Source organism: Eublepharis macularius, chromosome 14, assembly GCF_028583425.1.
Source record: "Eublepharis macularius isolate TG4126 chromosome 14, MPM_Emac_v1.0, whole genome shotgun sequence".
In the NCBI taxonomy this organism is placed as follows: Eukaryota; Metazoa; Chordata; class Lepidosauria; order Squamata; family Eublepharidae; genus Eublepharis; species Eublepharis macularius.
The window spans coordinates 5141337-5162279 of NC_072803.1; the positions used below are offsets into that span (position 1 = coordinate 5141337).

Sequence of the window (20943 nt, forward strand, 5' to 3'; positions counted from 1 at the left end):
TTGAAGCTGGCCTTTCCGTCACAAAGGATTTCATACCTGGGCATACCACTGCATGTGTGCCCAATATGGAGCCAAACGCAATCCTAACCCTCCGAGAACAGGACCTGTGTGATGATTTCAAATCCTGTTTTGTGACATACCTATTTTCAGGCATACAGCATCTTAGAGACGCACCTAAAATAATGTGTGAAGAGGACCTGAGAGACTGAGGAATTACTGGCTCAGAGTCTCTTCATGTTAGAGCTTTCCTTTCGGTTGCGAGATTTTGTTTCTTACACCATCATGTGAGCTAGAAGTGTATCCTGGCTGTCTAGCAGTTCATCTGGAATATGCGTTCACACAACATGCTCACCAAAAGGTCTCTTCTGTTCATTTCTTCCCTAGGCACGGAGCCCTGGTCTTTCTACTTTACAAACGGCTTCTTGAACTTCAACGTGGCCTTTGTGTTGGCTCTCCTGGCCCTGCCCTTGACCTCGCTTATGGAAAGTCTGCTGCAGAAATTTCATGGTGAGCGCTGCAGGCTCTTCTTCGGAGTTCAGGAGATGCTAGCGCTACGGAGGCCGTGGGAGAGTGCTACTTTGGAAAAAAAACCTAATTGTGAAATGTCTCTACAGTATCCCTGGGAGCAGGCTTTTGAAACAGTGAATTTTGCAGCGTTTGTTGTGCTGAGAATCTCGACTTCAGCAAAATTTAAAGCAAGTTTCTAACCCCTATGAATGCAGGAAAAACATTGCGCTAGGTAGTGCCTGGTGGCACCTCGGAAGGCCAAGTGGGATCTGGGCAGGACCTCCTAGTGGGTTAGGACCTTTGGTGCCCACTCACAGCTTCTTGCCTTATTTTTCCCACGTCTCTTATGTATGCCCATTTTGCCTCTCTCCTCTTTGCTTTCATAGTTTTGGCCTTATAATTCCATAGCTGTTGGCTTCTTGGCTAAGTTAGCGGCAGTTCTGGATCTGAGGTTGTTTTGAAAAAACAGCCAGCCACACGTCCAAGCATGCCGTCCTCCCACGTTTCTCTGCCTTTTTGTAAACTTGTAAAATTACTTTCCTTGCTACCTGTGTACTTGTGTCACAGTGCTGGACATATTCATATTTTTCTCCCTTGCACATTATATCTGAAAACACTCTCCAAGAACAGGGGGAGCGGTAAAAGAATTCCAAGTATCATAGAAAAGGGCAAGAGTCCAGGAGCATCTATAAGACTAACAAAATTCGTGGTAGGGTATGAGCTTTCGTGAGTCACAGCTCACTTCTTCAGAGTATCGTCTAAGACAAGGGTGGGCTTGCATGGTTTATTTTTTATTTTTTAAGCTAGCCTCACCACAGCTTGCTGACAGATACTTAATTTACAAAGTAGGAGTCTTCTAACTATTGCGACCTAACACATCTGTGAAACAATCCCACACTTCCTCTTTTACTTAAGAACACAGGAAGTGCATTGCTGGATCTTATCAAGGGCCACTCAGGTGCCAGGTGGTCCCCCAGAAGTTGGCCAGTGGACCGTCCTCTGTCCACTCCTGGCCTGTACTTCCAGGGACACCCACTAGAGAGCGCCGAAGGCACGCATTCTGCATCGAGCGTTGTGTTGACTGTCGGAAAGACACACACGCCTCTTGCCAGCTAAACCCAGCCTTTTGTGCCTTTCTCCTTAGCTGATCATGTGCCTCATCAGCAGGAGGTCCTTTCTCCGGCACTCCTTGTTCTCGTGGGTGTGTGAAATGCTTACAATCCTGATTTGTTTTAACACCACCAGTGTTTCTTTTTTAGGGGCAAGTCACATTTTTGACATGTTATCAAGCTGCCTCCACAGCCCTCGCAAATTGGAGTAATTGCTGTTATTTCCAAATAAATGATTTCCTGCTTCATTTGGGGGTGAAGAGGGTGGGTTAAAGAGCGAGGAAAGTTCTTCGCTCTTAGCCGTTGTTGCTCCTGTAATGAAGCAGCGAAGGTTTTGGGAAAGCCCATCCCTATGCAGGCATCTTTGCCGTCAGTATCTTAAGCTTCTTAGAGATTTTCCCTTTGGATGAACTTGTACGAGACCCTGCAGGTAGCTGGCAACTCCCAAGAGATTGCTTTTGCTTTTCCTATGATTATTACACTTACAGGTCGGGAGAGGATCCGGAGGAGGTAGCCATGTTAGTCTGTCGTTGCAAAACAGTAGAGTCCAGTGGCACCTTTAAGACTAACCAGCTTTATTGTGGCACAAGCTTTCAAGAACCACAGCTCTCTTGTTCTCGAAAGCTTATGTTTCGTCTTAAAGCTGCTACTGGACTCTGCTAGATTGGGAGAGGTGTATTAGTGGAACTGGAGTCTGTATGTGATAGCTAATTATAAGTCTCCTGTGCCTTTGCTTGGAATCCAGGGGCTCTGCAAGTGTAGTTGGGGGCTTCCATGCACGTCTGGAGGTCCACACATGCAGAGTGTTCCCTGACTTTGCAAAATAAGGGGCAGGGGTGGAGCCCTTGCTTGTACTGAGCCCCAGTTCCATACTAGAAGTTGTGGTCATGCCTCAGTTGTGTTACTGGATGAGGCACAGTTCTCTCTTTCCAGCTGCAGCAGATCAGTTGCCTCTGGGAGAGGACAAGCAGGGCCCGGCCTTCCGCTGTTCTTCCACACTCCAGTGTTTTGTGTTCGGAGCCCTGCTTCCTCCGTAGGAGAAGCTGGCTTTAGTTCCCCACCAGACAGCCCTTGTTGCAGAGGCCGCTGGTGGAGAGTTGCATGTGTTCCCCCCCTTAAGCCTACCTTTTGTTTCTTCCAGTTCAGAACCTGGGCCGCCCTTACTGGCTGACGCTTTCTCCTATGTACATCTGGATCCTGATTTTCTTCAGTCAGCCCCACAAAGAAGAGAGGTTCCTGTATCCTATCTATCCCCTTATTTGTCTCTGTGGAGCTGTGGGACTCTCTGCCCTCCAGGTGCATTTTCATGGGGGAGGTGGCAACATGAGAGGGGAGGAAGGGGGAGAGCAGGGTAGGATGGCCACCATTTCCTACCCCTGCCCCCCCCTTGCACTGAGCGCTCCACAGGTCTTTGCCTGTAGAGGGCTAAATATTTCTCATTAAAAAGATGAACTTCTCAGCAATCTGATTCTGTGACTACATGAGCAGAATCTCTCGAAAGGCACCACCTCTCTATCGCTGTGCAGCAGCAGCCTTCCTTTGGGGCTCTCCTGGGCTGCTGAGCTGGTGTAGCATAGTGGTTCAATAGTTGGGCTGCAAATCTGCACTCTGCTGGTTCGAGCCCCGCTATTGCCATCAGTTCAGCAGGTGGCCTTGGATTTTAGAGACTGTAATGAGTAAGATCCAGAGGAGTTAGCCGTGTTAGTCTGTAGTAGCAAAGTAGAAAAGAGACCAGTAGCACCTTTAAGACTAATCAACTTTACTGTAGGATAAGCTTTCGAGAACCACAGTTCTCTTTGTCAGATGCACATCTGACGAAGAGAGCTGTGATTCTCAAAGGCTTATGCTACAGTAAAGTTGGTTAGTCTTAAAGGTGCTACTGGACTCTTTTCGATTTTGTAATGAGTAAGGAAATGCACGTCTATGTTTAAGCCAGGATGACACGTCAGTGTCAATAGTGTTGCTGTAGCATAGTGGTTAAATGGTTGGGCTTTGAATCAACATTCTGCTGGTTCAACCCCCACCACTGCCATGAGCTTACCAGGCGGCCTTGGGAAAAAGCCACTTTTCCCAGCTCCAGGTCCCCAGCTGTATTGTGGGGATAATCATACACTGACTTGTTTACCACTCTGATTGGGGCATTAATCTGTGTAGAAGAACGCCATATAAGCACACTGTTATTATTATGAACACTTTTGGCTAGCCAGAAGTATTTGCAACAGAATAATGTATCCGTACCTAATTAAAGTTTTGAACTGTCCAGATTGCTAAATTAATTTCTCTAACTGGACAGCATTGAAGAGCTTCAAAGAAGGTCTGATAGGTAAAGCCGCTTTTGTTAGAGAACTTTTCTTTCAGTATGTATCATTTATAAGTGGATTCTTTGTTTAACTCTTTCCCGTCAATGCACACAGACTTCTTTTAGAGTTAAATATTTATTCTTTATTGAAATAAACCGTGATCTTTTTATTTAAGCAAGATAAATGTGAGTTAAACAGAATCCTACTAATAGTGAAATTGTGCGTGCAGTGAGAATTACATCTCTTTTAACGTTTCTCAAACGTAACTAAATACGGCAGGGCTTTCTCCTAGCCAAACCTTTTCCCCCTGGGCTGCCCAGGGATGGGGCAGGCAGTACCAAACCAGGCCTGCTCTGTGAACTGTCAGCTTCTCTGCCAAAATCCAGTATTTCGTCTGAGGTTGCAGATGGGTTGGAGCAAGCTGGTAGGGTGGAACGGCAGCTGAGCAGCAACCCAGTGACTATGGCAAGATCTCAAGAATTCCTTGAGATATTTCACAAGCGAGAGCCGGGGTTGCGTGTGTTCAGAATGTGTGCATTTGAAGGCGGCGCAGTTTCCTACATCCGGAAGCTAGGCGACATCACACCCCACATAACAAGGTCTCGGTGGTCTTAACTACACCTTGGCAAAATCACGTCACTTGAGAAGTGACCTGGAGTGGACGTTGCCTCAGCTCTTGGTCTGATTCGCTTCTCAGCCTCATAATGTGGCCTCAAGACAAACCTTGCTTTTAGCCTAAATTGCATTCGTATTTTTATCTCTTCTCCATAGAAGTGTTACCACTTTATATTCCAACGCTACCGCCTGGAGCACTACACAGTCTCTTCAAACTGGCTGGCACTGGGGACCGTCTTTGTCTTTGGGCTGCTGTCCCTGTCCCGCTCTGTGGCTTTATTCAGAGGTTGGTGCTGGAAAGGTTTATTTATTAGTTACAGAATAATCAACCAATATCATGAAATACTTCAAAACCTGCCTGCTCTTTGCTTGTGCCGTGTGGGCCTCCCCTAGGTGGCCCGAGACATGCTGGGCTGTCCGTGCCCCAAGTAGCAATTGTGCCTGTGGGGAGAGGAGTTCTTGGTACCTGACTCCCTTCTCTGAAATTCCTTTGTCCTGGAGATTCACCAAAGCCTGAGCCCAAGTATCTTTTGGGAGTGCTGTTGGAACTTTCTCTGTGGGTTGGGGAGGGAGGCTAATGCCAGGAGCCGAGGAGTTACAAGGGCTGCCCCCCCCACTTGGGTAAAAATACCTATTTAGAAGTTCTTTTTCAGGCAACCAATCAAAGTGGAACGCTTAGCAAACCTCATTTGAAGCTCCTTTTGTAGTAACAGGGACTCAGTTAGGGGAAGCATACATCTTCCGTTGCCTTCTTTTTTAAATAGGCTCAGCTCAGTTGGATTTTCTGAGGTCTAATTCCCGAAGGGGAATTGGATGGAGGAAGTTTGTGCCTAAATACTTTGAAACGCATTCTGTACAGTTCAGGGAAACCCCTCGCATCGTTCAGCCGCTGCTGGGTCTCTTGGTTTCCAATCAACATCATTTCTTCTCTGCAGGTTACCATGGTCCTCTTGACCTGTACCCAGAATTCCACAGAATTGCTACCGATCCAACAATCCACACAGTGCCGGAGGGGAGGCCAGTTCATGTCTGTGTAGGAAAAGAATGGTATCGGTTTCCTAGCAGTTTCCTTCTGCCAGAGAAGTAAGTGTTAGGTTGAAATAGGAACAGGGTTGAGTTCAGGTGTCTTTGCCTCTTCTGGACAGCTTTTTGTGTTGCATTTGTCCACGAAAATGAGCCATCTCCGTGAATCATTCTGGCTGAGGGAGTCAGCCACACTTAATTGGTGAGCAGGCCAGCCTAGCCAACAGCTGTGTTCTCTGCGCATGCTCCGACATCGGACCCAGGCTCCAGCAACTGCAAGCAGGCAGGTATTGGGGCAAGCAGGATGGAAGAGAAAGCGTTTTGGCAGGTGCACTGTGACCCACGAGGTGCTGATTTGAAGAACAGGAGGCAGGACTATATGGGAGTGCAGAAGAAAGCACCGGATGTGATGTTGGGTGCAGTTTCCCAAGTAGTTCAGCTTTCCTCTTTTTTTTTAAAGAGCCAGACGTCTAGTTCTTAGGGCTGCATGGACATCCCTGAACGCACGAGGCTGATGCCGACTGAAATCTCAAGACTGGGAAAGAGGGAGCTGTGCAAGAGTATTGGTGCTCAGCTGCTTGGCCTGGTTCCTTGCTAAGTCAGAAAAATTGGTCAAAGGCTTTATGCAAACTGGTTCACTTTATACTGGTTGCAAAATTCAGGAGTGGATTTCCCGCCTGCAGGTGCATGGGGGGGGGGCGGAATTACTCCAGGTCGCGTGCAGATCTTCCTAGTGGCACTGAGCGTCAGGTTGTGCTTTGAATTCCTCACAGAGGCTCTTTCCCAAGACCACAAGGCTAGCCGTGTTTCCTGCAGATGTCACCGCAGTCATAGATCCAAGGCTGTGGTGAGCTAAGGACACCTCTACCAGTCTCTGTGCCTTAAAAAGGGGAGATCTAAGGCCTGGAGTCCCTACACAGGGTGAGGGATCAGCGAACAAGAGGGGTGGAACTCTCCCAGGGTGGCACAAAGCCAGCAGCCGTACCGGCAGGGTGACGATGAGTTCTTGTGTCACAGGCAGCCAAGGCTCTGCCAGTGGCAGCAGCCAAATTCTGCCATCACTTGAAGCATTTGGATGGGGGCCAAAAAGCCATTTGAATCCCCTTCTCAGAGCAGCTGAGATCCTGCCAGGGCTGCCCCCCGGCCCTAGCCGCCCACGTGTCTGCTTGTGGCAATACAGTGTGTGTGTGTGTGGGGGGGTGCTAGTTCTCCCACAGGATTCGGCTTCCTCCTGGCCATCAGCACCATGGGAGGTACCACAGGCATCCGCTCTTGGGTCTGTGCTGCCACCAGCTGGGTCCGTGACCGAGCCTTGGACCCGGCTGGTGACGGCCCAGGACAGGAGTGACACTTGTTTTAGAGTGACAAAATTCCTTGAACTGCTATACTAGATGCGGTCAAAAATTATACCTGATTTGCAAGTTTCCCGTGATACTCCCAGGTGAAACGTGAAAAGATCTTGTGCCAGAAAGGCCCCCCCTCCCCCCGATAATGGCTTTGTTCACTCAGTGCTCCTCGCAGTTTTCTCCCAGGGGTTCCCTCCTTCCTGGGTGTTTCCTTGTTACAGCTGCAGCCCTGCATTCCTTCATATTGTGCTGCCTTGTAATGGGCAAAAGTCTTCAGCGGTGTACCAGTAACAGGAAGAGACTATGGGCTTGTAAAAATTCACCTGATTGTCATACACACAACAGGATCTCATCAATCTAGCATGGAACACAATACACACTGGGCACAGGCCAGTCAGTTACAATCTGCACCTTGCTTGGGATTGTATGTTTGCAACTGAAAAGTGCTCAGGGCTTTAATACTCGTTTTCTCCCTCGATGGCTGTAGCTGGCAGCTTCAGTTCATTCCGTCAGAATTCAGGGGCCAGTTGCCAAAGCTGTTCGCCAAAGGACCGATGGCCACCCGCATCATTCCAACAGATATGAATGACCAAAACCGGGAAGAGCCCTCCCGATACGTAAGTGTCACCGTCTCTGTTTTCTGACTTTGACCGAATACATCTCTCCCCACCCCCCCAGCATTCCTCTTTGGGGTCATTCCAGTGTCAAGCTAGAACTTGCTGTGTGTCCTTTGTACTTAGAGTTGCAGATGGAGGACACAGTGTCCTTGGGGTCTTAAAAGGTTTTTGTTCTGCAGTACGCACCTTGACTTTCAACACTCCCTAAGAAATGTAGTTGCCACCTTATTATAGGATTTAAAGAAGGGCATAAGGCTGATTAAACGGACACAGTCTTGGAGACTGTTCAGAATTGACCTTTGTTCCATTTGCAGTCTTACTAATGCTCCAATTTAATCACAGAAATAAAGCCAGTGGGATTTCAATGGACGTTGCTTCCAAGTAGAGGCCCAGTCTGAAGGCTCTTTTGCATGTTCCCGCATGCTGGAATCTCCAGCTCATTTGTCTTTCCAGCCACATGCTGTCATGTGCCAGAGAGAGGCCCCCAAATGTTGCTCATCTGTGGATGATGCAGGCAAGCGTGTGTGTGTTTCAAAGGGGGAAGAAAATTCCAGCTACTGTGACCTGTGTCCCTGTGAAAGACAGAAGGAATTTACCCAAACTGTCCCCCTCTTCCCAGTTTGACATTTCCAAATGCCATTACCTGGTGGATTTAGACACAGCAGTGGAAACACCCAGAGAGCCAAGATACGCTGCTAACAAGGACGAATGGATCAGTATTGCTTACAAGCCTTTCCTAGATAGTTCAAGGTAAGAGGCTATTAGATCATGGCTATTTGGAAAGCTAATGAAGGTGCTGTGGGAGGGCAGGGGTGCCTGTGGTCCCTTGGAAGTTGTGGCCTTAAAAAAACACCTAGTGCCTTTGCAAGCATGCCTGCACTTTCCTGCAGAGACCCCCCATGCCTGTTCTCCCCTTCACAGGGTAGTAGCAGCCAGCCCTGGCAAACCAGGTGCAGCACAGCTGATGGGTGGGATGAAGCTGTTCCCAGTGGTTTTCCTTGGCAGTGGCTCAGGGCAGGACTCGAAACAGAACCAAATGAGCCCTTCAGGGTCGAGGAGGAGTCGGCCCCTCTCCTTTGCCGGCAACCACCAGCTCCTTGTGGTGTAGTCAACCTCTTGTGGTAGATTGACTATATGGGTGATGGGGGAGCGAACTCAATCACGTACTTTCGCTTCCGGTTGTGTATTTCCTCTTGAGCACTGTCCTTGTCCCCCCCTGCCCACTTCGCTCCAGGACTTTGTGTCCATAGGGCCTCTCCTTTCTGAAAACATTTGTCGATCCTCAGCCATTGCCAGTAGAAAAAAGGTGGGCTATTTGAAGGCTTCCTCTTCCCTGCCAGCCCACGGTTGGCAGTAGACAGCCTGGCTCGTCAAAACTGTCCCTTGCCTGTCTGGCTTCCCTGGAACTCCCCACGCTTTTCTGTCTCTCTTTTTTTTAAAAAAAGATGGAGCGTGACTGAGAATTATTACCTTTTATAAAATAGCTTGATGAGTGGGTGGATGGACAGCAGGCGCTGTGAGAATTTCCCCGAGGAGCAGAGCAGTGTGAGATGTGTTAATAGGTTACTGGCTTGCTGGAGAAACTCGATTGTCAGCTACAGGGGATGGCAGAAAGGAGCCACGAATCGTGCTGCCAACTGAGCAGGCCAAATCCAGGCTGCTGCCATCTTGGGCTATGTCTACCGCTGCTCAGTCTAGGCTGTTTGGCACACCGTCTGCAGTCGTATTTTTATAGTGCTCTTTTGGGGGGGGGGGGCAGCTTTTCACTAGCTCTGTCTCTGGTCCCTGCCGGCTAGAACAGCCCTTTTGTTTCTGAAGCAGCGGGAGGGGTGGGATCTTTAGGTCAGTCAGGAAGCTGCGCCTCCTCCATCTTGGAACTTTCATAATGGTTCCACTCGGCGTGGTTTGAGGAGACGGGGTTGGGATTTGAAGGGGAAAAGGTACTGGTTCAGACCTGGCCTACATATAATTCACGTAAATATTCCCAGAGCCCCAAGCTTTCCCCTGAAGCTCTTTCCATTTCATAGACCTGGAGCTGGTGGGAGGTCCTCCATCGGGGTTCCTGTAGGAAGAACTACTTCCGTATCAGAAGGGGAGAGAAAGTGAGCAAGTGCTGAATGCCGGCAGCCTCTGGGCTCTGGCAGCTGCTTTGCTGATCCAAACACAGCGGCTTGAAAAAGGAAAAAGCATCAAAAATGAGCTGTTAATAGCTATTGGCTGTTTTGAGAGATTGGAATTTGACTGGGGAGGTGCAGGGAGGTCACATGGCTGTTTGCAAACAGTGGCAAACCTCTGGCTGACGGCCCTCTCCGGGCCCTGCCGGCCTCCACAGCCCCTTAGCCCTGAACTCTCCTGGGAAGGTCCCTGAACAGCCTGCATCGATGCCCCCCTCTGTAGGCTCCAGGCACACTGCAAATAATGAATCACTGACTGACCGTGAATGATGTTCTGGGTGAATTTCTAGAGTTAGCCGTCAGACTGACCCCTCCCTGTTGCACAGCTGCATCGTGTGACAAAGTGGGCTGTGGTTTTGTGCTTGAAATGAATTGTGCAAACATAGTAATGTAGACACAAGTTTGGTTTTGCATTGCTTCGGAGTCCTGGGAGGTAGGGAGGAAGAAAGGGCACGAAGCGGGGGAGTGGCGCTGCCCCACCTGAGCAGAGCGCACTCTGTTCTTCAAGCCCTGGTAGCTCTGATGCTTCAGGAGGCTAATGACCCCCAGCTGCTCAATTCATGCTTGCTGAACCGGAGGCTTCTGGGACACACAGTGTCCCCGACTGACGTCAGCAAGGGCCGCTGTAACTCTCGGTTGGCTCTGATAAATGGTGCTGCTAATTGAATTAGAGAGTACTCAGAGCCATCGACTAATTATGCTACTCTGGCAGTGGCGCTGTCTGGGTCCATTTAATTTTGCGCTGGCTGAATGCTCGAGGTTTGGTGGCAGAAAGGGTAAGATGCCGGGCTGAGGATGCACGGCCATTGTATGGCTCCTATGGGCAGGACACCTGGCCTGCTCCAGGCACTTCGGCCCTGTGATAAGCAGTGTAGCCAGAAGCAGGATTTCTGAACTTCTGAGAGCTGAGGCACGCCTCTCTCTTTCACTTGCCCAGGCTTGTACTTGTAGACTCTCCTCCTCAACCCCCACCCCACCCCCCAGGAGCCTACTGGTGACCTTTTGGCATAAGTCCTCTGAGAACGGAGAATGCTGCTGCATCTCGGCATGGGGAATGAGCCAGTGCAGAGAAGCAGAGAGATCATTTGCTGCTCACAGCAAAGGCAAGGCCAGAGCAAGGAGGTTGGAACGTATGTCTCCCAAGACCTTTCTTTTTTCTTCCCCCCTAAATTCATTTAGTTCCCACCTTTCAAAATCTAGCTGTTGTATAGCTGATTTTGCTTCCGTGCTTGTCTTGGTTTCACTGTAATTAGCTGCCTTGAAGGAGAGAAAGGGGTCTAAACGTTTTCTAGAAACTAATGAGCAGAATGGCGGGGGGGGGGGACTTTACTGAACTGGGACCTGAGGCCATGGTCACTTTTATACACCATAGCAAACAGTATAGATATTAAAGGGCTTTTAAAATGCCGTTTTTTTCCAGGTCTTCAAAGTTGTTTCGGGCTTTCTACATCCCCTTCCTCTCAGACCAGCATACGACATATGTGAACTACACCATCTTGAAGCCCCGGCGAGCTAAACAAGTCAGGAAGAAGATGGGAGGCTAGCATTTCCTTGGGCCCCAAGAGAACCAGCCTGGAGGGTTGGCTTTCCGCTTCCTCAGTTCCACCGAACCACCCCCAAGTTTGTAAGCAGAGGGTGGCAGCGATGCTGGGAACAGTCCTGGTGAAGGTTTCCTCTTCGGCTGTTTCTTCTGCAAGATGCTAAAGGTGGCTACATAATCTGCCTGTGGCTGGGGTTCCCTGCTTGGCTTCCTGGAACACGAGCAAGGCTGTTGCCCTGCTGCTCTCTCACTGAAGAGGGGGAAGGAGCAGACGCCTGGGAAATTTCCCAGATGCCGCCCAGGGGCAAGAGAGTGTCGCCTGTCTTTCAGCTGTTCCCCTTCTCTGCAGAACGTCGGACTTGCTCTCGGAGGCGTTCACATTTCTTCCTGGCTGGGCCTTCAGAAGAGAGACCGTAGTGATGCCCGCAGAAATACAAAAACTCCCTTGGGCCTACAGACAAAACTGGTCCCAAAATGGACCCGGGAGGAGAAGGGCCTTGCACTTTCAGAAACTGATGTTGTTAGTTGCATAATGTAGCAGAACATGACTTTTGTGTAAGTGAAGTTCCTTTCTGTTGTCTTTGTCAGCGCCCGCCACAACTGGTTTTTAGAAGTCTCATTTAAATTCTTCAGGAAAGGTCTGAGCTTTGTAAACGCAAAATGTTACAAAGATGTGAGAAAAACAAGAGTCCTCCTCCGTCTTATTTCAGGCTGTGCTGTGTGATGAAGCTGTCTCTAGTGTTCATTAAAAATTAGGCTTCGCCATCTCCAAGCACGATTTTATTATGGAATGAAAATGCGTCTCCCCCCACCCCCAAAACACACACCACCTTGTGTGACAGATCCTCTAGCTACTGTCTCAGATGGCCTCAGAATTCACTTCCCATGTTCTGAAAGAGACCAAGGGGAGCAGTGGGTGGTTTCGTTCTTGAGGGCTTAAGGGGAGGGGCTGTCATCTGTGGTTGGAGCAGAGATTTAAGGAATTACAAACAAGGAAGTTACTCTGGAACGAGCTCAGCTTTTGGAGTTGGGACACAACAGCTGCTTTTTATCAAGGACATGCTAATTTATTGTGTGCCTATTTTGGGGTAGGGTGGAGAGAAGAGCAAGAACATTTCCTGTTTGCAGCCTACCTGCAGTAATAAGAACTTTCTGGCGACTGAGTTGTTTGCCTGCAGTAAGTAACTCTAGTCCGAAGTCTTCTTTATTCCTTGACAAGCTTTTCCCCTGATTCCTGCACATCTTAAAGGCTAAGCACAACAGTCACTCCAAAGGAGTGTGTTTAGCAACGCTTGGAAAGACTGCTCAGCTGGGGTTATTAAGCACCAAGGGGAATCGGCCCAGAAGAGAGCAAGCTTGAGATGTACAGAAGAGAAAACGGAGCCATAGCAGAAGCAAGAGTTAAAACTCTGTTCCTCTGGCTCCAGTGGTTGAGAGCTGGGTATTCTCTTTTGCTATGTTCAGCTGAATTGCAAGGAAAAAAGGAATTTGTGGTATGTTTTCCCTTAAATATTAGCATGCAAGCCACCAGTGGGGACAAAGTTACAGGCTACTGTCTCTCCAAAGCATGTCTCTCCCTCTGAAGGGAGCTGAGTTCAGTCGTCAGTTCCAGGCAGGAGGATTAAATGTGCAGCTACACCTCAGGAGACTGGCTTGGAGAAGGCTGGAAGAGCAGAGGGAATACGGGGGTGGGGTGGGGTAAGTCAGTGCAGAGGCAGTGAGACTAGACCATGTCTAGGAGCTTCTCTGTGTGGCTTCCTCTCCCCCATCGCCCCCCTCCCTGCTCAGCACAGCAGGAGAAAGCTCCTGCGAATTTCAGACAACAGCTGGGAGTTGAGTAAGTCACGACTTCTTGAGCTTTTGCACTGGAGCCTGGAATGATTCTTCCAGCTGGTTTATGCAACCCAGGGTGAATCATGCCATCAGTAAGCTCCGGGCCTATTCTTAGATGAGGAAACTGCTGCCTTGGACAAGATTTGCTTATAAATATCTACTCCCCCTCCCCCCCCCACGGGGCAGAACAAAACAAGAGGAGCTTCTCTGCTTAGGAATTTTCCCATTCCTGCAGCCTCTCCTAGGCCACAGCTGCCTCCCCTACTGCAAATACTCACTGCACCAACGGTTGTTATCATTTCGGTGTGAATCTCTGCTGACCTGGTAGCAAAGAGCCAGTAACAGGCGTGTTTCTAACGTAATGCAGATGTGCAAACAAAGCGCAGAGAAATTGTGCAGGATTTCATCAGGAGCTGAGGACGAATCCTGTCCCTCCAGCCGTGGCACAGACCTTTTGCTGTCAGTGGCTTCCCAGTTGGCCCAGCCCACTCACTCATGGGTTGCCCATGCCTCTTTGCCTCCCTCCAGTAAGGTGAATGATGTCTCTCCGCCGCCCTCCGCCGCCTTCACTCCTTGGAGTCTTATAGCGCTGTTCCAGTGCTAGACCTGGAGGTGAAGCCAGCCCAACAGCTGGGATTTGAGGACCGTTGTGTTCCCTTAGGATACTGACAGCAAGAAGGTTAATGAAGGAGCTGCTTCTGGGCTCCTGATGGCAGCAAGGCAGACAAAGCCCCTGAATGGTGGAGTGACAGAGTGCAGAGGCTGGCCCAGCCCTGGATTCTGAGCAGGTGCCAGAACTGAGCGGCTGCGCAGCGCTGCATCAGGGCAAATGACACACAGTGCAAGTTGTTTGAGGAGGAGGAGACTGGAGCCCCTCCTATCCAGCAGCCCTGAGCCTGATCTGAAATGGGCCTTGCAGCACCCAGATGAGAATACTTCTCATAATTCTGGAGGGCGAACAAGCCAGGTGAGGATTCCCTGACGGGACTTTGGATCAAATGTATCTTTCTAGTCTGGCCCTCAGTTGCCATTTGTGCAGCCGCTTGGCTGTTGATTGATGGGCCCGGCAGGATGCTTTCGCGCAGCAGCAGCATTGACACCCTCGGCCATCCTGGATCCTTCCACTGGACAGCAGTCACATTGCGACATTTCCCCCTCCCCTTTGCATAAGTGATGCTATGTGGATTTTCTCATGTATTTCCCCTGCCCTCCTCAGTCAGTATGTAGCCAGATTTTTCACTTATTAAAGTATACCTGTGCAGTTTTTTAAGAGATCAGCACAAAGCCAGTGAGACAAGGGGTGTGTGTGTGTGTTTGGGAGTTTATAGGGGGGGAGGGGAACCTAGCCTCTTTCCAGTAAAGAACTAGGCACCAGAGAAGTAAGGATTCAGTACACCATTCTCCCCAAACTGATTGTGTGTGTGTGTATTTTTTTTTTATATATATATATATATATAGAGCTGGGCCTCGCTTGCTGCACTAACCCAAGACTCCTTGTGCTTTCCATAAGAGGCTAACTTACTTAATAGTAAAGAGTCCATTAGCACCTTAAAGATTAACCAACTTTATTGTGGTGTAAGCTTTTGAGAACCACAGCTCTCTTCGTCACATGCATCTGACGAAGAGAGCTGTGGTTCTCAAAAATTTATGCTACAATAAAGTTGTTTAGTCTTAAAGGTGCTACTGGACTTTTTATTGTTTGGCAACTATAGACTAACATGGCGAACTCCTCTGGATCTAACTTACTTAAGGCAGCATGAAGTGCTAGCGACCAGGTCTCCCCTCCCCCTTTGATAAAGGGTTTATTAGAGTACCTCTGCTCCCCTCTTTCATCCTCTGCATCAACATCATCATCAACAATCTCAAGCCCCTAAGAAATACTTTGCAAACGCCTTGCTTGAGAAAACCAGTAAGGCTTGACCAGCTGTAAGACATTTTCCGGCATCCTTTTCTTGGGGCACGGGTGGGGCAAGGGAGACCTGGCATGCTCAATAAGGATGGTGTACCAATGGTGGGAAGAATCGAACAGAGACCACTTCTCCCTAGGGCCGTATTGTAATTTCCCCCCAGTTGCACACGTTGCGGCAACTAAGTGGTGTGTTGGGGAATGAAAACAGATTTTGGGAAGCTTCTCCAAAGAAACGAAATTGTGCCCGTGTCATCTGTCCCACTGAAAACTTATTTCGCTTGCTCTGCCTTTCTTGTTCAACACAGGTTCAACCTGCCTGATTCGGTGGGTCTACTCCACAAGGCAAGAAATGTACAGTATTGGGCACAAGAGCAACACTGAGAGTTGTAGTATTGCACCAGTGCTGAGCAGGGTGGGGAAGAGAGGGAGCATGGGTGCACATAGGCAGGACTAAAGCTGCCTCCCACCCTGGCCTGGTGAGATACCACAGCCATGCAAACTGTATATCCACTCACATCAGCATCAAGACATTTAATCCTGCAATTACCCTCCCCCCTTAAGCAGGTACTTACACAAATCTCCATAATACTAAAGCTTCAATATCAGTACAACCCAAGAATTAGAGGACAACTGTTTCTGGCAGCACCGCACCTAAGACCTGTCTTAGGTGCGGTGCTACCATTTTTCATAACCCCCCTCCCTTCAAACTGGGTAGCCCCAAACTGACTTCCAGATAAGGAACCTTGACCTTTGCCTTCCTCAGAGGAGCAGGGGGGGGGGCGTGCTCCGGGCACCTTCCCCGGCTGCTGCTTATTTCAATAAACAGAAACTGTTGCGTCAGTCGGCTTGCCTTGTGACCGGGCAGCCAGGAGGAATGTAGCAAAACTTCTCCAGGGAGCCCACTGACTTTCAGTTGGTTTTGGCTGCGTCCCAGTTCTGTCTCCCGGCATCAGCTAACCTAAGGCTGGTGTTTTTCTTAGAATTCCCAGCAGAGGCAAAAAGGCAGGGAGCTGCCCTCCTCCAGCGGCGGAGCAAGGTGGGAATGGACCACTCCCGGACTGGCTCCTCTCCTAGGGTTTGCTCCATCCAGCCATCTCTGCCTGTAAAGTTTACGCTGACTCCCCTGCAACTTTCTCCATGGGGGAAAATCTGGTGATACAGCAGCCAGAGAAGGCATCAGACAAGCTGCCTTCTAACGCCTCAAGGCATTAAGAAGGCGTGGAGAGAATGAGCTGCTTATGTGCAAAGGCCCTTGGAGAGACCTCTCCCCCTGGTCCCCCCGAAGGCCCCTTCTGGATATCCTGTGTGTTGCTACCTCTCTCTCCTTTCTATGGAAGCCTCAGCTGAAAAACTACCTTTGCCATAAGGCCCACAGCTTAAGCCTGACACATTTACTAACCTTTCAGAACTTCCACCATCGTTGTGGTTTTCTGCACTGGCACAGTTTAGACTGTAAGCTTCTCCGGGCAGAGGACTCCTATGCCTTCACACTCCTCGAAGGTGGTGTGTAATCTACACCAGCAGCCACCCACCAACAAGCAGCAACCAAACAAGGATCCTGGCTCACTAACAAAAAAAAAAAACTGGCAAGATGCATGCTTTTGGGATGGGTCAGATTTTGTCTCCATCTTTTAAAAGTAATGAACAAAAGTGTATGGGGGCAGAGATAGTTGATGCAGCAGGGCTGGGGGGGGCAGGGGGGAGAAAAGTTCTGCTCCCTTCCTTCCTTCGCTGCCCCTCCCAGGCAATTCTTGACATCCTCCACGGGGTGCTTGAAGCCGTTCCCCTTCGGTCCTGACAGGAGGGGGAGAGCACAGAACCCACCCTGTTGGCAGCTGCTCAAAAATATGCTTGTTTTCAGAAAAATGTTAACCAGGCGAGAGTGGAAGGGTTTAGACTTTGAACCAGAACAAGGGCAAATTAAAGAGTTGATACCAGGGGGGAGGGGGCGGGAGACCTGCCCCAGGTCTTTGAAGTGCAAGAGGGGGCAGGAGGGGAAAGCCACAGAGCGGGAGGGAAAGATATTTATCATCCGCTTGTGCCATCAGAAGTGGCTGGAAGAAAATTATTCTGCCCCGTGCGTGTGCCAAAATGGGAACCACGTGAGACACCCAATAGCTATCATGGCTTCCTCCACAGCATCCTGGGAATTGCTGTAATTTGTTGGTTGGGAAAACACGTTCTCATACACCCCCACCCTCTTCTTCCAATACACAAAGAAATATCCTAACTAACTAGAAAAAACAAGCTAAGCCACAGTTCTCCCAAAGAGAGAGAGAGAGAGAGAGGGAGTGTAATTGTGGCCAGTCCTCAAGCTACACATGCCCCCCTCCAACCGTTTCCCGAGGGCTATCCTTACTGCTCCCTGGGATAGCCCAAGACAGCCTGATCTCGTCAGAACTCAGAAGCTAAGCAGGGCCATCCTTGGTTAGTAATTGGATGGGAGACCTCCAGAGGCAGGCAATGGCAAGCCACCTCTGTTAAGTCTCTGGCCATAAGTCAACTATGACTTGAGGGCAGGAGTTCATTCATCCTTACTGCACCTTGCATACGTCCACCTGTCAATCTGTCTGCCTGAGGCTATGCAGGTATTCAACGCGTGTGGTCATCTGCACTACCCTATCAAGTGCAAAGGAGAATGGGTGCAGGTGGCAAATCCAGCCATTCATTCGCCCCCCTCCCCAGCACCCTCCCAGAAGGAATATGGGCCCCTTTGCTCACAGTTTTATAGAAGTTGTTGTCTCTCAACTACAGGGGCAAAAAGGCAAAAATAAAGGAGGAGGGAAGAGCTGCTGATCTGGTAGTCTGGGAAACTAGTTCAGGTTAAAGAGTGCATTCTGTCAATTTTCTAAGAACCTGTCCAATGGCTTTCATAAAAACCCGTTTCCTTGACGACGGCTGATGTCAGTCTTGCTCTCGCAGGAAACAGCAGCTGTGCAGACCCCTCAGGGCTTGAGGCCAGCTGCAGAGGGAAGACAAAAGGCAGATAGTTGAAAAAGTGAATCAATAACTGGGCTCAGCCTGTGATGTGCCAGAGTGTGCCTGGGCAGCCAGTGTTTCAGGGACTCAGGAGTTCACTGATCTAGCCATTGTTGTGTTGCAACCCTTGTTATCTTTGCGATCACAACAGCTGTGTAAAAGATGTTCCTTTATCCCCATTTTACAGATGGAAGGGTTGAGGCCAGTGGTTAGGAACCTGCCCAAGACTCTGAGACAGACTTGGGACTTCAACTCTGGTATCTTGGGTCTCGCAGCTCTAATCTCACCGATGTGTTAACCTACAAAGCCCTACGCGGACTGGGACCGATGTATCTGAGGGACCGTCTCTCACCATATGAGCCCCGGAGGACTCTCCGCTCTGGTGGAAAACATCTTTTAAGTGTCCCTGGCCCTAGGGAGGCCTGCCTGGCGTCAACCAGGGCCAGGGCCCTTTCGGTCCTGGCCCCAACCTGGTGGAATGCTCTGTCTTGCGAGACAAGGGCCCGGCAAGATTTGCTTGCATTTTGCCGGGCCTGTAAGACAGAGCTATTCCACCAGGCATATGGCTGACGCCGGGCAGTGCCTGCCCCCCCTGAAGGGGGGGTTAAACCATCGCCCCTATGCGAACACAGAGGCATGTATGAGCCACTATGCAGCATGAATTGTAATATTTAATGTTTTTAAATGTATTATTTAATGTTTTAAAATGTTTTAAATGATGTTTGTATTTGTTATCCGCCCTGAGCTTGCGAAAGCGGGGAGGGCGGAATATAAATATAATAAATTAAATTAAATTAAAAATTAAATGTAACCAGTTAGTATTGAATCTCTGCTACGGTTGTCGCTTGCAACCCAGAATTTGGGCAAGGAATGTGGATCTCCAAAGCTTGCTTCCTTCTGCCCTGTTAACGTTGTCGGCTCTGGGCTTGAGAGAGTTATTAGCCAGCCAGTCCTTAGTTCAACTCTTGCCCCACAGCTAAACACTAGAACTGGCCCAAGGCAAATCACTGCTCTCTCCGCGTTACATCTGCAGTACTTGGCTGATGTTTCAGAGCTGCTGTCAGAACTAAGGAGATCATTTGTGCAAAGCGCTTTTAACACTTGAAATAGAACGGCTAAATAGTATTGTAGTTACCAGGTCAGCAGACTTAACTTGCAGGCAGCAGCTTAAGCTTGCTCATTGCCACGGAGACTTGCACAAAGGATCTATCAGGAAGTGGCTCAGTGCCCAAACTGAATGCCAGCCAAGTGCATCGTGCGCTTTGGGAATATCTCCTAGTGGACAATTTATTCACGCCTTTGGGGTGGGTGGGGTGGGGTGCTGCGTGCATGCAGCATCTGCACGAAAGGTTATAAGAAGAAATGTATGAATTATTCACACTAATCAAAGTGCTGCTGTAACCATGCTGGGGGGGGGGGTTGCAGGGGGAGCAGCTTCGCCTCCTGCTCAAGGTGATTGCAGGCCAGGCGCTGACGAGCTTGAACAGAGCGTCTCCTTGGAGCCGTTGCCATGCCAACGCATCTGCCTAGGTGATTGCCACTTGTTGAAAGTTTGAGATGAATTAGCAGCCGAAGGGAAGTGGAGCTGGAGACTTTAACCCTTCCCGGGTTTGCCAAATCCAGCACCAAAAATTCATGTGTGTGTGTGTGTGTGTGTGTCCCCTTGTCACCTCCCTCTCATTGATTTGAGAGCGGCGTGTGAATTGCATACATTACGTGTGGGTCGCTCTGTTTCTGCACGAACAGGTGCAAGAAGCTGGTGGCAGGACTGCTGGCACTCCCCTAGAGAGATGACCAGAGGCTCGGCGTACAACTTTTTACTGCAGACTTTTGGGCTGCCACAGACTTGGCTCTGGTTAGTTAGGCAAAGTTCAGTCTGCTTATTTCAATTTGTTTAAATTTATTACTGTGAATCAGGTTCACTCCTGATTTGGAAATGTTTCAGTAAGAGAAATGTGTTTCCAAGCTCTTCTTTCTCTTGTGGACTGAACCTTTGATTGGAAAACATACACGCGAATATGCAGTCATCACACTGCTGAATTTAAGGACAGTTAAATGCTGCATTTGCTCAGCAAGCTCACAGAACGCATCGATCCTAAGCAGAATCTGGTTTGCACTGAAAACTTTTTCTTAAAAAAAATCTGCTGCAGAGGAAGAGGCAGCTGGCCTGCATAGCAGGGTGGCCTCAGCAGGGCCTGGCTGAAAGGGTAACGCATACTGTGGTGATTTCAATGCATGGTATTATTTACCCGGCTGACGTCATTGGGAGCTGCTTCCATTCTTTCTAGAAAGCCCCAGGATATGAGGCACCTGATCGTTTTACTGGCTTGCAAACACTGCTAACCCTTTACAGTGCCCAGCATATGATGCGAGCAGCAGTGGGGAAGAGGGGAAGCAAACCTTTGCTTTGGACTACTTTGGAGAGAACGCCCCCTATTCAGTCTTAAGAACGTACCCATGTTCTACCCTCCAGCTTACAAAAGCAGTTAAGAATTCAGAACAAGACGTGGTGCATGCCATGACTCGCTGCACCCACAGAGCAAAGGGACCACCCTCACATTTGCCCTTCACTTCCAACACGGTGTTATTTTAACCACTTTTCTAATACTCGGAGGGAGGGAGGCTCTTTCTCATGCACACGCCATTCAAATGAAGCAAGTGCTCAGAAAAATGTGCCACACTGCATAAATGTTCCAGCTTCAAAGCAGTATACGGTTCAGGATCAGGACTTTTTCTGTATCTTCTGAGCCCCCTTTCAAAGAACAAGCTGTCAGGAAACCTGGCAACGCATCTCTGTTCAGGCAATCTGGCATTTATTACACCACTGCTTTCATATTGGGCTCTGCCATCGTCAGGAGGTGTTTAGTCTAAGAACGTCCAAAACCGGACCGTTCGTTTGAAGTACAGCCTTGAATGAATGAAGCCTTAGGAAAGAACAGACAGGGTCACTGTGAGCCCCTCTGTGGTGCCTGCCATGTATGAAAGGTCACC

At 49.3% G+C, this 20943-nt stretch overlaps 1 protein-coding gene across 2 annotated transcripts in view; it reads left to right on the forward strand.

Moving 5' to 3' along the window:
* The window catches only part of ALG9 (ALG9 alpha-1,2-mannosyltransferase), a 30877-nt gene extending 18888 nt beyond the window's left edge, over window positions 1-11989 (forward strand). Inside the window, exons 9-15 of one of the 2 annotated variants that reach the window (XM_054997916.1) lie at window positions 385-507; window positions 2758-2912; window positions 4688-4817; window positions 5467-5614; window positions 7388-7517; window positions 8137-8267; window positions 11112-11989. In XM_054997916.1, coding sequence (XP_054853891.1) covers window positions 385-507; window positions 2758-2912; window positions 4688-4817; window positions 5467-5614; window positions 7388-7517; window positions 8137-8267; window positions 11112-11235 — 941 coding nt within the window. In that variant the 3' untranslated portion in view covers window positions 11236-11989. The remainder of the gene's footprint in view (window positions 1-384; window positions 508-2757; window positions 2913-4687; window positions 4818-5466; window positions 5615-7387; window positions 7518-8136; window positions 8268-11111) is intronic. The other variant, XM_054997917.1, reaches the window with a different exon arrangement.
* The last annotated feature ends 8954 nt before the right edge of the window (window positions 11990-20943 follow it).